Consider the following 16,516-nt stretch of genomic DNA (forward strand, 5'->3'; position numbering starts at 1 on the left):
TGAATAAAACTGCCATAAGCCCCTAATAAGTGGGGATTCTGGGAGTTGAAGTCCACACATCTTCAAAGCATGCGTTGGTGAGGAATTCTGGGAATTGGAGTCCCGACACCTTTAAAAGTTGAGAAACGACGATCGAGCTTCCCTAAGCGGCAAGGGGCCGCTTTACTAACATCTCCAAGGCGCACGCGCAGCACTTCGCGAGAGCCTGGGCTCCCTGCCCCGCGCGCATGCGCCACTGAGTACCTTTCCCACGAAGGCCGCCGCCGCCGCCTCTGCGCCTCATCCCTAGAGAGCCTTTAAAGCGAGGCGGAAGCGGAAGTGACGCCTGCTTCCCCTGCTGGGCGACATTTCCGGAGCGAAGGCGTCTGAAGAGAAGAGTCGAGCGAGGGGAAGGCTGGAGCCCGCGGTTCCTCGGCTTCCCCGTCCCAGGTGTGGAAGCGGTCGTGGGGATGCCTGTGGGGAGGGGGGTGCCCGCCGGCGCTCCTCTCCGAGGGTCAGGGCCCCCCCGGTTGCCCCGCCGCTCTCCCGCCTGAGCGCTGCTCAGGCAGGGCGCGAGGGGAGCGGCCACGCCCCCTTTGGGAGGGGAGTGACGTCACTCCCTCCCCCTCCCTCCCTCCCCCAGTTCGTAGACCAGAATGAAGAGGTTGGGAGTCCCGAAAGGCGAAGACCCGGGTTCGAGTCTCCACGTTGCCACGAGGGTCCTGGGGTGGCTCCCCCTCCCCCTAAAAGGGAACTTAGTTAGGGGAGTTCCCCCCCCACCAATTTCAATGGGGGAGGGTCTTCCCTCCCTTCCCCCCACCCCCCAATTTTATCCTCCCCCTGACAGCCCTGTGAATTAAAGGGATGGTCCAAAGATGGGCTCTGGGTTCCAGTGCAGGCTTTGAACCTGCAAAACCTCAGCCGGTTTCACACGCCTGCGGACAACGGCTCCCAGAATTCCCAGCCAGCAGGCCTTGTCTGTCCACCTGCTATCCACCTGCCCGCCTGTCGGATAGGTAGACTGATATGGGCGGATGGACAGACGGGTTGATGGACATAGAAAGGGACTGATGGACAGACAGAAGGGACCACTAAACCCATTGAAAATGTTTTGGGCAGTCGCTTGCTTAACCTGATCTACGTGCCAGGACGTTGGGTCGTGGATAAAAGAAGATTTAATCCTTACAGAGAATGTATCTCAGGAATCGTTCCAAGAGCCTTTGGTGCTCTCTGAGCCTGGTTGTTCACTTGCGGGCATTTCATCGCCCAACATCAGCAGTGCAACCAAGCTTAGAGAGCATCAAGGAGCCCAGAGTCCTTCTCCACTCCACAAACCCCATTCCCTTCTAGCACTGATGATGTTCCCTAGTTGGGTAATGACTAGATCACCAAACTTGGAGAGCAATAAGGACACCACAGTCATCGTCGTTCCTTCCTCCTCCTCCTCCTTCCACTTCCACTCCCTTCTCCTTCATTCCACAAATCCTACTCCCTCTGTTGTGTCTTGCCCGCTCTCACCGCAGCCGGGGTCTGCTTATCTGCTTCCGAACGCTGAAGAATGTCCTCCCGGCCCCAGCCCTGGCTCCATGCCCAGACAGGCTGAGGAGGGGGCACCTCCCGGTCCCAACCCTGGCTCCATGCCCAAGCAGGCTGCAGAGGAGGGAGCACCCCCCGGCCCCAGCCCTGGCTCCATGCCCAGGCAAACGGAGCAGCTAGACCCCTCCCCCTCCTCCACAGCATGTGAGCCTGAGGAAAGTTTACTTCCAACAGCTGCTGATTGGAGTGACCCTCGCATCAGAAGACTGGATAGGCGGAGGCAACAGAAGGAAGGGAGGGGCAGGCCTTAATGAGTGCTGAGTCATGGAGCCACACCCCATGGCCTATATAAAGGATCTGCTTTCTGGCAGTCTCTGAGTCAGGCAAAGTCGAACTTATCTTGCTGAAGTCACTTTCTGGTCTCCTGCCTGCTCTGAGGACTTTGCTAGGACTTTGGGCAGAGCTGCAGAGGCAAGCCTGATTCGGATTTCCCTGACCCGGCCGTCAGCGGAGGAGTGGGACATGACACCCTCCTAGTACTGATGATGTTCCCTAGTTGGGTAATGACTAGATCACCAAACTTGGAGAGCAATAAGGACACCACAGTCATCGTCGTTCCTTCCTCCTCCTCCTCCTCCTCCTCCTTCCACTTCCTCTCCCTTCTCCTTCATTCCACAAATCCTACTCCCTCCTAGTACTGATGATGTTCCCTAGTTGGGTAATGAAGCGTCTGCAAGAAAATCACCAAGTTGAGAAAGCAACAAGGGCACCACACTCCTCCTCCTCCTCCTCCCTCCCTCATTCACTCACTCCACAACCGCCACTCCGTCCTAGCACTGACGATGTTCCTTAGTTGGGTAACGAAACGTTTGCAAGAAAACAGCCAAGCTCAGAGGGTGTCAAGGACTCCACGGTTCAACCCTGAGCTACCAATATTCTCTTCTATTGCAATATATGTCAGCTCATCACCCCTTCGATTGTTTTGCAGCAATCACAGAAATCATGGCTACGGATTGGCTTGGAAGCATCGTCTCGATCAGTTGTGGAGACAGCTTGGGAGTCTACCAGGGAAGAGTATCTGCGGTGAATCAAGCTAGCCAGACCATTTCACTCACACGGCCGTTCCATAACGGAGTCAAATGTTTGGTACCGGAGGTTACCTTCAGGTAAACGCTCCTCCGTGACTCTTCATTGAGGCTTGAAAACTGTTGTTTCAGTTTTTTCTGAAAATACACATGGCAGATTTATGGTGCATGTAGTTTATGCTTCATTTTTCAGGGCTTCTAGCTGATGTCGAATTGAGTTGCTCTCTTTTTAAATTTATTTTTGCAACATATGCTCATAAGGGAGATGGGTTACTTGGAAACCCAGCAGCCTGGAAGTCTGTCCATTCTTACAAAAGGAGGGAGCTGAAGAATGGCTTGTTGCAGGAGCACCTGAATATCGTCGTTTACGACTGCTAATCCAGGGGTGTCAGACTCAAAAGCCCGTGGGCCGGATCTGAACCCATGGGGCCGGCCTGGAAACGGCAAAGGACCGGTCCATGGTGGCTCTGCTAGCGAAAATTGCGTTGGGGGGGCTGTGTGTGCCCCCCCCCCGCTTGTTTCGGCCTGGACGGCCTGCAGCCCTCTGCCAGTGAAAGCGAAGCTCGGGGGGGGGAAAAAGGGAAGGAGAAGAAAGGAAGAAGGAAGGAGATTATAATGAGAGTGAGTGAGGGTCTCAGGGAAGTCCTGTCTTAGCACTTGGCCACCACAGGTGCCCCTGACATGAGTCCCATGTCACGCCCATCATGGCCACGCCCACCCCAGCCACATGCACCATGGTCACACCCCTGGCCACGCCCACCTGGCCCTCCAAGGTCAAACACAACCCTGATGTGCCCTCAGTGGAATCAAGTTTGACACCCCTGTACTAATGTCAGTGATAAGATTTGACAAACTTGCCCCTTTTTTCCTCCGCTTACCATATTTATATTCTTCTGACAGTGTAATTTTGACGGTTGAACCAAGAACCAGGATGGTGTATGTTCCTATACAGCACTCTTCCCCAACCTGAAGCCCTCAAGATGCATAGCTCTTCCTTTTCTATCCCACGCCGGCTTGCAGAACAGAGGATGCGATGAGAGGCAAGCACTCTGGCCAATTAACCTCATCTCTGGTCCTCTCCCCCTGTTTAGGGCTGGGGATATCACTGAGCTGAAGATCCTGGAGATTCCAGGCCTTGGCAATAACGGACAATGTGGAGACTTCCAGCACCCCGACCTTGGCATTCCTGCTCTCGAGTGTCTGGGTGGTGCCAGTCAGAATGGCACTGGCAAATTGCTGAAGAAGCCTAGCAGTGCTCCACAGAACATCCCCAGGAGAGCCGACGTGAAGACCCAAGAGGTTGCTCTTTCTCCCCAGCTGCACCCCTGTTCCAAGAGCTACATGGACCGGCACATGGAATCCTTGAACGCGTCCAAAAACTTCCGCCGCAGGCACAACTCGTGTGAGTCTCTCTTAGGACTTCTTTTGGGTGCTCTCAACGGTCCCACCTTGTCGTAGCTGTGGTTACGGTCTGTTGCTCTGCCTGCTTTCTCTACGACAGAGGCCCCCAACCTTTGGGGATCGGTTGTTGTGGCCTGTCGGCCGCCGGCCCCTCCAGCAGCAGGAGGCGTGGGAGTCAGGGTCAGCATCAAGGCAACCTGAGAGCTCTGAGGGGGAAGAGGGAATGAAGCTGAGAGAGAGAGAAGTGGAGCCTGGGCCGGCCATCAGCCCTCAGATGGAGAGTCAACAGCCCCCAGGTCTGAAGGTGGCTAATGAGGAAGAGGAGGAACAGCTGGGTCCCGTGCTTGACGCTTGGATGCGCAGAAGGCAGAGGAGAGGAGAACAGTGGAAATCTATGGGCCGGTCCTTGGGACGGAAGAGCCACCGCTGCTAGCGAAGCCCCACCCTAGCTCTGGGGATAAAAGGCAGGGGGCGGAGATGAATAGATGTGGCAGACAACTACTCATCTCCCTGCTGGATGGATTTGTTAGCCTGCGGTGAGAGAGAAGCTTTTTGCCGGGGCTGCTGGCGCTCCTAATAAAGGAATCTTTTGAGTTCACGTCAGAGGGTTTATCGTGTTTGGGGAGCTGGGTCAGAACACCGGTTCCATGGAGAGAGGTTTTTCTGTGGACCGGAAGAGGTGCGGTGTTGGGTGCTTCTTTGCATCCCATAGATGGGGCTTTGTTTGTTTGCATAGCCCGGTTTCTGGCATGCTACGGTCCGGGGGGTGGGGGTGGGTTGGGGACCCCTGCCTTGGACTCTGTCCTCGTAAACAAATCCCCGGCAGCTCTTCTCATCTCCGTTTCCTGCCTTTCCCCTCAGGGTCGTCCAGCAGCCGTCATCCCAACCAGGCGACCCCGAAGAAAAGCGGCATGAAGAACGGCCAGATGAAGAACAAGGACGACGAGTGCTTTGGAGACGACATCGAAGAGATCCCGGACACCGATTTTGACTTCGAGGGCAACCTGGCCCTCTTCGACAAGGCCGCCGTGTTCGAGGAGATCGAAACCTACGAGCGGAAGAGCGGCACCCGCTCCCGAGGCACGCCCAGCGAGAAGGCGGCCGCCCGTTACCGCCACGACGAGAACATCTTGGAGTCTGAGCCCATCGTGTACAGAAGGATCACCGTTCCCCAGGCGAGCAAAGAGTTCTGCACCGGTACGTTGGGACTTTCGCAGTCTCAGGGAGTCCTCGACTTAACAGCGGTTCGTTTAGTGACCGTTCCAAGTCAAAAGGACCTCGAAGAAATGGACGGATGACTGTTTTTCACAATTACAACCGTTCCAGCGTCCCCATGGTCACGTGGTCAAAATTCAGACACTTGGCAACTGGCTCGTATTTATGACGGTCGCAGCGTCCCGGGGTCCCCTTTTTGTGACCTTCCGGCAAGCGAAGTCCACGGGGAACCCAGATTGCCTTAACAGCCATGTTGCTCACTTAAGAACTGCAGTGCTTCGCTTAACAACGGTGTCAAGGAAGCTCGTAACCCGGGGCAAACCTTAACTGTCTCGCTTAGCAACAGAAATTTTGGCTGAACTGAGGCCGTAGGTCGAGGGCTTCCTGTAAACCTTTGGAAATTATTTGGGGTGGCGGCTTCAAAAAGGAAGGTCTAATACGGGTAAGTCCTCGGCTTACGACCCTGGTTGAGCCCAAGATTTCTGTTGTGAAGTGAGTTTTGTCCCATTTTACAACCTGTCTTGCCCCCGTCGTTAAGTGAATCACCACAGCTGTTAAATTAGTAACCCGGCCGTTAAGTGAATCTGGCTTCCCCCATTGACTTTGCTTGTCAGCAGGTCGCCAAAGGGGATCACGTGACACACACACACACACACCGGCATGCTGCAACCGTCATATTTATGAGTCAGTTGCCAAGCATCTTGACTTTTGATCCCATGACCATGGGGATGCTGCAGGGGTCATAAATGTGAAGAACGGTCCTCAGTTCGCTTTTTTGAGTACCGTTGTAACTTTGAACGGTCACTAAACGAACTGACAACAGTCGTGGGCTACCTATACCCCTGTGGCTACTCTCCCATCTACCGTAGACGTTCTCCACAAAGGAGTGACTGGAGGAAGCGGATGAATCCGGCCACCTCTGAACCGTGGCCCAGTCGCCTTCGGCAAACCAGATTAGGCCTCCAAGCCAGAGCCCTCATTCTCACCTGACTCCTTTAAATTGAGCGGGACCGCAGCCGAGTGGAGGAAAATACGGTTTGCGCAGGCAAAAAAAAAGGGGCAGGGGTCTGCAAACTTGGCTCTTTTAAGACTTGTGGACTTCAACTCCCAGAGTTCCTCAGCCAGCTTTGTTTTTTTGTTTTTTTAATTCTAACGTCAAGTTTGTCCATTTCTGCGCAAACCAATATTTTCTTTATCATCTCCCTTTCTAAAGGTACATTTTTTCACTTTTCCCTTGTTGGGCGTATACCATTCTCTCTGCCACTGTAGTGTGTAGTATTAAATATATTGACCCTTTACTGTAGCCCAGGGGTCTCCAGCCTTGGTCCCTTTAAGACTTTGCTGGCTGAGGAACTCTTGGGAGTTGAAGTCCACAAGTCTTAAAAGAGCCAAGTTTGCAGACCCCTGCCTTAGGGTTGCAGGCAACCGATCGAAGCCAGCCACCGTGATAAGGCATGTGGGGCAAACGAGGGATGGATTTGGAATAAATTGGAATGAAAGAGTCGGAGCAAAGCACGAGCCCAGCAAAGGAAGCGTCAACGCCCTCCTTTCGGTGCCCCCTCGCAAAGCTGTGTCGGCAGCGTCTACCTTTGAGTTGGCAGCCCCGGCGATACCATATCCCGTCTTAAGCCTATTCCTTCTACTCTTCTATCTCCCAGCCCCGGTGTAATTTAAATCTGGCTCAGGGCCAGCCTCCGGTTGCAGCTCTGTAATTACACACACACATATATATTTTCCCCCTCCAGCTTTACACGCTACCTTTTTAGATTGCCGCCCGCCTTTACTGAGTTTATTTAAGACCGTCTGGTTGTGATAAGCTGGTCCAACTGGTTGGCCTTGCGTGAGGGAGAAGCAGGGAGGGGAATCCTCGGCGCTCTCACGCTCCCGTCCTAATTAGCACAAAACATCAGGCAGCCCCAGTGTAGCGCCGTCCTTGCGTGCAGTGGGGCTGTGTAATCGCACACCTTATCTTTCTCGTGTTTCCCAACAAGATCCCCTTACATGAAGGGCTATTGGGAGCCAAGAGCTGCGGAGGCACGCGAGGCTGTCAAAAGGAGAATGTCGAAAGAGGCCTGTTTCCCTTGGGAGACTAGCCCAGCCCTGCACACCCTCCATTCACCACTTTTGGGGCTCAAAGGCACTACAGGTAGTCCTCGGGTTACAACCGGTTGCTTAGCGTTTGCTTACTTCCCAAACTGTGCCCAGAGCAAACAGCCGGTCTGCATTTAAAAACAGAATAACCGTAACAGAGTTGGAAGGGACCTTGGAGGTCTTCTAGTCCAGCGGTCACCAACTGGTGGTCCACGGATGATCGTCGAGAAAATTTTGGTGGTCCGCAGAAAAATTATTTACATTTTTTATATTGCACTAAATCAGGGGTCCTTAAACTATGCCCCCCTGGGCTAAATATTGTACATGCAATCAATGTTTGTGTTGCTACAGAAAGTCTTCCCCTTCGGGGTCTTTTTGTGTGGGTCAGAGGGGGACAGAAATTCTGACTTGGGGTCTGCTTCAGCCTCCTAGTGCAGGGCTTTGGGCGAAGGCTGGAGGGAAGAACCGTTGGTGGCAAAGAGCCGGAGGGCTTTGTTCCAGTGGGACTGCATCATGGCCTGGAACTGACTGACCATCTCAGCCCGCTGAGCCTCCAGGCGCTTGTACCTGGCCTTGCACTCCTACAGGTCTTCCCTCTGCTTGGAAAGCCTATGCTCCTAGTCCTCAGTGAGGTGTTTCTCCTGACCCTCCTTCTCGGTCAGATCCAGTTTGAACTGAGCTCTTTTGCCAACTCTTTCTCCTGGTGGCTACTTAGCTCCAACAACTGCTTTCTGTTGGGGCCCTAAGGAGCCTAGGGGAGGGGAGGCGAGAAGTGGCTGGGAGGGGAGGGCTGAGTAGAGGCTAGTGAGGTGCCCCTCAATGTGAGTGACATTGGGATGGCCATGCCCACTCAGTCACATGACCACCTAGCCACGCCCACCCAGCCAGTCATTAGGCAGATCATATTAGTGGTCCGCAGGATTTAAAATTATGAATTTAGTGGTCCCTGATTTCCACAAGGTTAGGGACCCGTGTTCTAGTCCAACCCCCTGCTTGAGCAGTAATCCCTATACTGTTCCAGACAAATGGTTGTCCAGTCTCTTCTTAAAAAACCTCCAGTGCTGGAGCACCCACAACTTCTGGAGGCAAGTAGTTCCACTGATTAATTATTCTTACTGTTTGGAAGCTTCTCCTTAATTCTAGGTTGCTTCTCTCCTTGATTAGTTTGCATCCATTGTTTCTTGTCCTGCCTTCAGGTACTTTGGAGAATAGGTTGACACCCCCTCCTCTTCTTTGTGGTGGCCCCTTAATGACCATTTGAGAACTAGCGTTGTTGTAACCAGTGCTTGTGCCTCTCTGCCTTTGAACATGTAGGACTGTTTCTTTTGCAATAAAGTTATCACTGTTGTAGTCTTGAGTTTCAAGAACAAAGTAGCCGTAGCATTGATACTTAATGCAATAAAGCCGATAAAGATAAGGTGGGGACTTTAATTGGCTGTGAACATGCAAGGTCAAACTACACACAGTTTGGCCTCTCGTTTTCTGTGTAATAAGCTTGTCACAAGAGACATTAAGCCACTTGTTGTTGCCAGCTGGGTTCACAAGTCACGGTTCACTTCGATTTGAATGAGTTCACCCATCCCTCTAAAGCCAAAACCAAACCAGCTTCTATCACGATTTTAAAAAAAACACCACTATCTTGTGGTTACTCAGGTCCCCTGAAGATTTGGCATTGAGACTACTGAAATACTCTTGCAGAATAATCATCTGTTATCTTTGCTGTAGCTATACGTTAAGGAAGGAATTCCAGTTCTTGTATTTGAGGGGCTACCACAGAGAGGAGGAGGGGGTCAAGCTATTCTCCAAGCCAGACAAGGAATAATGGATGGAAACTGATCAAGGATTCAACCTAGAAATAAGGAGACATTTTCTGACAGCGAGAGCAATCAACCCATGGAACAGAAGCTGCCTTCAGAAGTTGTGGGAGTTTAATCCCTGGAAGCTTTCAAGAAGAGGCTGGGCAGTCATCTGTCAGAAATGGTGTAGAGTCTCCTGCTTGGATGTGGGGGTTGGACTAGATGACACACAAGGTCCCTTCCAACTCTGTTAATCTGTAACAATGGGCTCTGGGAGCTGAAGAACTTGTCAGTAACCCGTCTTTTTTTTTTTAGCATGACAGAGGTGTTGGTAACTGTAGTTTAGCCACATCTGGAGGGCCATGCTTTTTGAAGGTGTGGATTCTGTACATCAGCTCTGAAACCTGCCCAAGTCTCTTTTAAGCTCGTTTACATGCTGGCATATAGAATTGGGAGCACCGATAGTTCCTTGAGCTTTATATGACCGAAAAAGCAACTCACTATGTCGACGGTCCTAAAGAACTCTGGGATGGGATGGCCAAGTTTAAACGGGTTGAATCCCGTTGCTTAAACCTGACCTCCCTTTGGATGGCGACTTGGTTATGGATCTGGCCTACTCCTTTTACTCAGGGCCTCTTGATAACTCTCTTCCGATTCTGCATTTCAGATTCTGGCTTGGTAGTCCCAAGCGTCTCTTACGAGCTGCACAAAAAACTGCTTTCTGTGGCCGAGAAACATGGCTTGACTCTCGAACGGAGGTTGGAAATGACAGGTGTGTGCGCCAGTCAAATGGCCCTGAGTTTGCTCGGAGGACCCAACAGGTAATAGCAATAGCACTTAGACATACAGACTGCTTCACAGTGCTTTTACAGCCCTCTCTAAGGGTTTACAGAGTCAGCATATTGTCCCCCAACAATCTGGGTCTTCATTTTACCAACCTCGAAAGGATGGAAGGTTGAGTCAACCTTCAGCCACTCAGGATCCAACTGCTGGCAGTCGGCAGAATTAGCCTGCAATACTTTTATTCTAACCACTGGGAGGGAGGGAACGGAAGGGAAGGAAGGAAGAGAAAGAAAGGAAAGAAAGAAAGTAAGAGCAAGGAAGGAAGGAGAAGGAAGGAAAAGAAAGAGAGAGAGAGAGAGAGAAAGAAAGAAAGAAAGAAAGAAAGAAAGAAAGAAAGAAAAAGAAAGCTAGCTATAGCGCTTAGACTTATATACCGCTTCTGAGTGTTTTACAGCTCTCTCTAAGCCAGGGGTCTCCAACCTTGGCAACTTAAGCCTGGAGGACTTCAACTCCCAGAATTCCCCAGCCAGCTTTGCTTTGCTGGCTGGGGGATTCTGGGAGTTGAAGTCCTCCAGGCTTAAAGTTGCCAAGGTTGGAGACCCCTGCTCTAAGCAGTTTACAGAGTCAACCTCTTGCCCCCAACAATTTTACCCACCTTGGAAGGATGGAAGGCTGAGTCAACCTTGAGCCTGGTGCGATTCGAATTGCCAAATTGCAGGCAGCCGGCAGTCAGCAGAAGTGAGCCTGCAGTACCGCACTCTAACCACTGCGCCACCGCAGTAAAGAATTCAGAGTTTCTTTCCCTAAAGAAAGTGACAAGTTTTCTCCTCTGCACCTCTGTCTGAAAATTCACCCTTAACAGAACTAAATCCTTCTTCCCTTTCAGGCTGAACCCAAAAAACATTCACCAGCGACCTACTGTGGCCTTATTGTGTGGCCCTCACGTGAAAGGGGCCCAGGGGATCAGCTGTGGTCGGCACCTCTCCAATCACGACGTGGACGTCATTCTGTTCCTCCCCAATTTCGTCAAGATGCTGGAATCGATCACCAACGAGCTGACCCTGTTCAGCAAGACTCAAGGGCAGCAGGTGTCCAGTATTAAAGGTAAGTGCAAATTTGGAACGGAACCTTTCAAATTATATGATGAATATGAACAACGGTTGCAGGAACTGGGCATGGCTAGTCTAGGGAAGAGAAGGACCAGGGGAGACGTGATAGCAGCCTTCCGGTATTTGAGGGGCTGCCACAGAGACGAGGGGGTCAAGCTATTTTCCAAGGCACCCGAAGGCCAGACAAGGCATAATGGATGGAAACTGAACAAGGAGAGATTCAACTTGGAATTAAGGAGAAATTTTCTGGAACAGAAGTTGCCTTCAGAAGTTGTGGGCACTTCACCACTGGAGGCTTTCGAGAAGAGACCGGACTGCCATCTGTCAGAAATGGTGTAGGGTCTCCTGCTTGGGCGGGGGGGTTGGATTAGATGACCTACAAGGTCCCTTTCGACTCTTGTTAATCTGAATCAATCTAAGATGATCAAAGGCTTGGAGACTAAAACATACCATGAACGGTTGAAGGAACTGGGCATGGCTAGTCTAGTGAAGAGAAGGACCAGGGGAGACATGATAGCAGTCTTCCAGTATTTGAGGGGCTGCCACAGAGAGGAGGAAGGGGGTCAAGTTGTTTTCCAAAGCACCTGAAGGCCAGACAAGGAATAATGGATGGAAACTGAACAAGGGGAGATTCAACCTGGAAATAAGGAGAAATTTTCTGACAGAATAATCCACCCACGGAACAGAAGTTGCCTTCAGAAGTTGTGGGAGCTTCATCACTGGAGGCTTTGAAGAAGAGACTGGACTGCCATCTGTCAGAAAGGGTATAGGCAAAGTCTCCTGCTTGGGCGGGGGGTTGGACTAGATGACCTAGACGGTCCCTTCCAACTGTGTTAATCTATTAAAAAAAAATTATCTCTCAATTCCAGAGTCTTCAGATGGCTCATTAGTAAGCCCCCCAAATCATAAACATGGTAAAAGCAAAAGCATCAAATGCAAACAGAAAGACGGGATGAAACTTTTAAAAGCTGCCTGCTACTTAAAAATGTTCCAGATCATTTCCTCGATTCTGCTGCCTCCTAAAAACGAGAAATCAAGACGCTTGAATCAGGGTGTTTCCAGCACTCCATAAAACAATCCATTTCAGTTGTTCAGAAGTGGGATTACTTTTTGGAACCCTCCAAAAAGTCATGAAACATTTCAGTGTTGGCTCAGGCTACTCTTAATTCATGCTTTTTGTACTCCCGTGAACCTTCCACAAACCTTTGTCCTTCCTCAGGAAGGGAGGTCAACATTTGGTATCTTAAACCAGGGGTCTCCAACCTTGGTCCCTTTAAGACTTGTGGACTTCAACTCCCAGAGTCCCTCAGCCAGCAAAGCTGAGGTCTAGAGCAGGGGTCTCCAACCTTGGTCCCTTTAAGACTTGTGGACTTCAACTCCCAGAGTTCCTCAGTCAGCAAAGCTGAGGTCTAGAACAGGGGTCTCCAACCTTGGTCCCTTTAAGACTTGTGGACTTCAACTCCCAGAGTCCCTCAGCCAGCAAAGCTGAGGTCTAGAGCAGGGGTCTCCAACCTTGGTCCCTTTAAGACTTGTGGACTTCAACTCCCAGAGTCCCTCAGCCAGCAAAGCTGAGGTCTAGAGCAGGGGGTCTCCAACCTTGGTCCCTTTAAGACTTGTGGACTTCAACTCCCAGAGTCCCTCAGCCAGCAAAGCTGAGGTCTAGAGCAGGGGGTCTCCAACCTTGGTCCCTTTAAGACTTGTGGACTTCAACTCCCAGAGTCCCTCAGCCAGCTTTGCTGGTTGAGGGACTCTGGGAGTTGAAGTCCACAAGTCTTAAAGGGATCAAGGTTGGAGACCCCTGTCTTAAACACTCTTAAAGCTCTTAAAATCAAATGTCTTTGTTTTAAAGGTGGGGGGGGGGCAGAGGTGGGTTTCACATTGTTGAAGGTGAATTCAACATTGTTACTACCGGTTCGCCCCATGCCTGCATGCTCATTTTGCACATGTGTGCACCTTCTGCATGTGCCCGGCCTTCCATGTGTGTGCTTTGCTCACACGCGTGCCTTCCACGCATGCACCGACCTTGAAAATGTGGCTTAATACGGTGGCATAGCGCCGGGACAGGACGGTGGGCGCACCAGTGATCTCTGCTACCGGTTCGTCCGATCCGGTATGAACCGGCTAAATACCACCTTTGGTGGGAAGGGAACAGCATGGGAGGATGGCTTAGGAAGAAGGTGGGATGATGAAAATTGGAGTCCAACAGGTTTCGAGGTGTTGGTGGCAGATTTGAAATACATTTTTGTGGATGTCCAAGGGGCAGCTGGAAGAAGCCGAGGAAGTTGAGGTCCATGGAAGCTTCTAGATGGGAAAAGCATCAGCTGCTTTTGACGACCTGTTACATTTTCAATCTTACCAGCTCCACCTAGTGGGGAGACTCTGATATATTTTTCCATCTGAGGGATACAACCTGAACAGGTGAATTTGGTTGCAGGCCGAGGTGACAGACTAGACCAGGGGTCTCCAACCTTGGTCCCTTTAAGACTTGTGGACTTCAACTCCCAGAGTCCCTCAGCCAGCAAAGTTATTGCCTTATTTGTACAGGTAGTCCTCAATTTACAACAGTTTGTTCAGCGACCGTTAGAAGTTACAACCTAACTGGAAAAACTTTACATTGTTTTTCGCACTGAGGTCACGTGAGCACCTTCCTGACTAGCAAAGTCAACGTGGGGGAAATGAGATTCACTTAACAGCCACGTTACTAATTTAACAACTACAGCCAATTCCCTTTAACAAGCGTGGCAAAAAAAAAGTCGTAAAAATGGGGCGAAATTCAGTTAACGAACGTCTCTCTTAGCAACAAAAACTGGGGGCTCCACTGATGGTCGTTAAGCTGAGGACTGGATGTATTCCACCATTCGCGGAGGCCTTCCATTTTTATCTCCACTGCAGTTCAGTGAGAGAGGAAGTGGTCCAAAGCGATCCATGGTGCGTGTTGAACCTCGAACTCCCCCACTGGATCTCCCTCACTTAAGCCCAACACCCCATTAAAGGTAAAGGTTCCCCTCACACATACGTGCTAGTCGTTCCCGGCTGTAGGGGGCGGTGCTCATCTCTGTTTCATAGCCGAAGAGCCAGCGCTGTCCGAAGACGTCTCTGTGGTCACGTGGCCAGCATGACTCAATGCCAAAGGCGCACGGTCCCTTCCCACCAAAGGTGGTCCCTATTTTTTCTACTTGCATATTTTACGTGCTTTCAAACTGCTAGGTTGGCAGAAGCTGGGACAAGGAACGGGAGCTCACCCCGTTACACAGCACTAGGGATTTGAACCGCTGAACTGCCGACCTTTTCGATCGACAAGCTCAGCGTCTTAGCCCCTGAGCCACCCCGTCTCCTAGACACCCCATTAGCGAATGCCTAACACCCTCTCTTTTCCTCCCTTCCCCCCCCCCCCCTTTAGATCTTCCAGAGACGCCTGTCGACTTAGTGATCAACTGCTTAGATTGCCATGAAAACGCTTTCCTGAGGGACCAGCCTTGGTACAAAGCTGCCGTAGACTGGGCCAACCAGAACAGAGCCCCCGTCCTCAGCTTGGATCCTCCCGTCAATGAAATGGAGCAAGAGATTGATGCCAAGTGGTCACTGGCCTTGGGGCTCCCGTTGCCGCTGGGCGAGAGGGCCGGCCGGCTGTACCTGTGCGACATCGGCATCCCGCAGAAAGTGTTCCAGGAGGTGGGCATAAATTACCACTCGCCTTTCGGCTGCAAATTTGTCATCCCTCTGCACTCGACCTAAAGGGCGGCGATCCTGGCCTGTCATCCAGGAGAAGATAAACCTCCAGCTACCCAGTGGATCCTGAACGTATGAAACGTTTGTGGACGCCTTAAGGAGAAAAATTATTTTTTAAAAAAACTTCTGGGCTGTGTTTCTTCTCCGAAGGAACAGCGGCGCAGCGGATCGAGAGAAGCGCAAGGATTCCCCCTCCTTCCGAGCCATCCGTGCTCCTGTGCCATTGCCTGGAGGAGGCTTAAGGCAGCTCCCGTGGATGGTGGGAAGGCGAGCAGAAGTGTCCTCTTAGCCCGGGGCCCCTGCTTTGTTTGGTTGCGTTAACAGACCATTGTGGTTTTCCTTTTAAACTTTTGGGGTTTGGTTTTTTTTTTTTCTTTTCTTTTCAGCACTAGAGTGGGTGAAAGGTTGCTTGGGCACCGTCCCGGCCTTCCACGATCATCGGAGAAATGATCACCATTTATCTGGGTTCCTTCTAGTCCTCGGATTGTCCTTCCTTTCTTTTCAGCTCAAGTGTTCTTGGATTTGCCATGTTTGGGTTGCGATTGGGTGCTCCGTTCCAGGGCCGGCCCTCGTTTTTTTCCTCCCCCCCCACCCCCACTTCCTCTCGTGGCTTGCTTCTCCTGTTGTGCTCGTTGAGTGAACGGTGTCGTGCGGGCCTTGCAAGGACGCCTGGAGTGACGGAGGGGCGGATGGGATTGTGCCAACTTTTAGGTTTCCACCGGTACTCGCCTCCTGCCATCTTGCTGCGGAGAGCGCACGCAGATTAATGGCTATTCCTTTTGTCTGTGCATGTGCGTGCGTGAGACTGGGTGCACAAGACCGAAAGAATAAGGAGCTTTGTTGGGCCCGTGCCATTCCCATTGGATACAAAGGTCCAGGAAGATTTAGGGGCTTGACCGTGGTACGATGATCGACTTCCCTTTAGAAGGACCACACGCCAGTGCTTGCCTGGAGTGATAGAACGGATGTGATGTTGTCAGGTAGTCCAGTACACCTTTAAGAGGCAACTGGCTGGCCACAATTGTGGTCCTGCACACTGAAAAGCCCGTCAGCCACCGTTTCCGCAGGCGCTGTCATAGCGAACGCTTGGTTCCTCTTCCCTTTCTCCGTTTTTGCGGGGGAAATGCCTCGACGATGCTCTGCGGGGACCCGGTTTTTGCTACGGGGAGGCTCGTTCATGCAATCCTTGGGCGCCGTCTAGACTTTGGAGGCGGGGGGCTCCGTGTGTTGACAGAAGTGGGAAGCTTCAAGAAATCCACCACCACTCAGCAACCAATTCTCATGAATCACAGTGATTAAACTGCAGCAAAGCAGCTCGCTTGCCAAGTTGTGTTCATTTCCATTTTTCTTCCCCCCCCCCCACATTCTCCAGAACTGTCAGCCCAGACTGAAGCCACACATTAATTTAGGCTTTTTTTCCCCCCCAACTTTTTACAACCCTATAATCCAGTGTCTGCGAATCTATGGCATGCGTGCCGGAAATGGTACACAAAACCATCCCGTGACAAACTCACCGGCTCCTCTTCGCGTTCCTGTGCTCAAACGCACACTGGTCAGCCAGCGGACCCCGTAAAGCAGCAGTCCTTCGCGCGTACGTGAGCCGGCACCTGACCTTCCGGGTTGATGTGGCGTGCATGCGTGATGGACCGCCGCTCTTCCAGGTTCCGTTAGCCCCACACGCGCGACAGCTAGCTGACTGGTGCACGAGAACGCCAAAGGTTCACCAACACTGCTACATTCCCTTAATTTGAGATGAGAGTCGGGGCAACTGGAAGATGCTGAGCATTTACTT

At 51.6% G+C, this 16,516-nt stretch overlaps 1 protein-coding gene across 1 annotated transcript; it reads left to right on the top strand.

Annotated features, from left to right (window-relative positions):
- The first annotated feature begins 299 nt into the window (after positions 1-299).
- On the top strand, positions 300-16,103 carry EDC3 (enhancer of mRNA decapping 3). Its single transcript, XM_058156681.1, has 7 exons — positions 300-429; positions 2,504-2,681; positions 3,692-4,002; positions 4,863-5,198; positions 9,771-9,924; positions 10,773-10,990; positions 14,396-16,103. Exons 2-7 carry the CDS (start codon positions 2,518-2,520, stop codon positions 14,728-14,730), a joined length of 1,518 nt encoding a protein of 505 aa, XP_058012664.1. The 5' UTR covers positions 300-429; positions 2,504-2,517; the 3' UTR covers positions 14,731-16,103.
- The last annotated feature ends 413 nt before the right edge of the window (positions 16,104-16,516 follow it).

The sequence above is a fragment of the Ahaetulla prasina genome, chromosome 13 (genome assembly GCF_028640845.1).
Source record: "Ahaetulla prasina isolate Xishuangbanna chromosome 13, ASM2864084v1, whole genome shotgun sequence".
NCBI classification, from domain to species: Eukaryota; Metazoa; Chordata; class Lepidosauria; order Squamata; family Colubridae; genus Ahaetulla; species Ahaetulla prasina.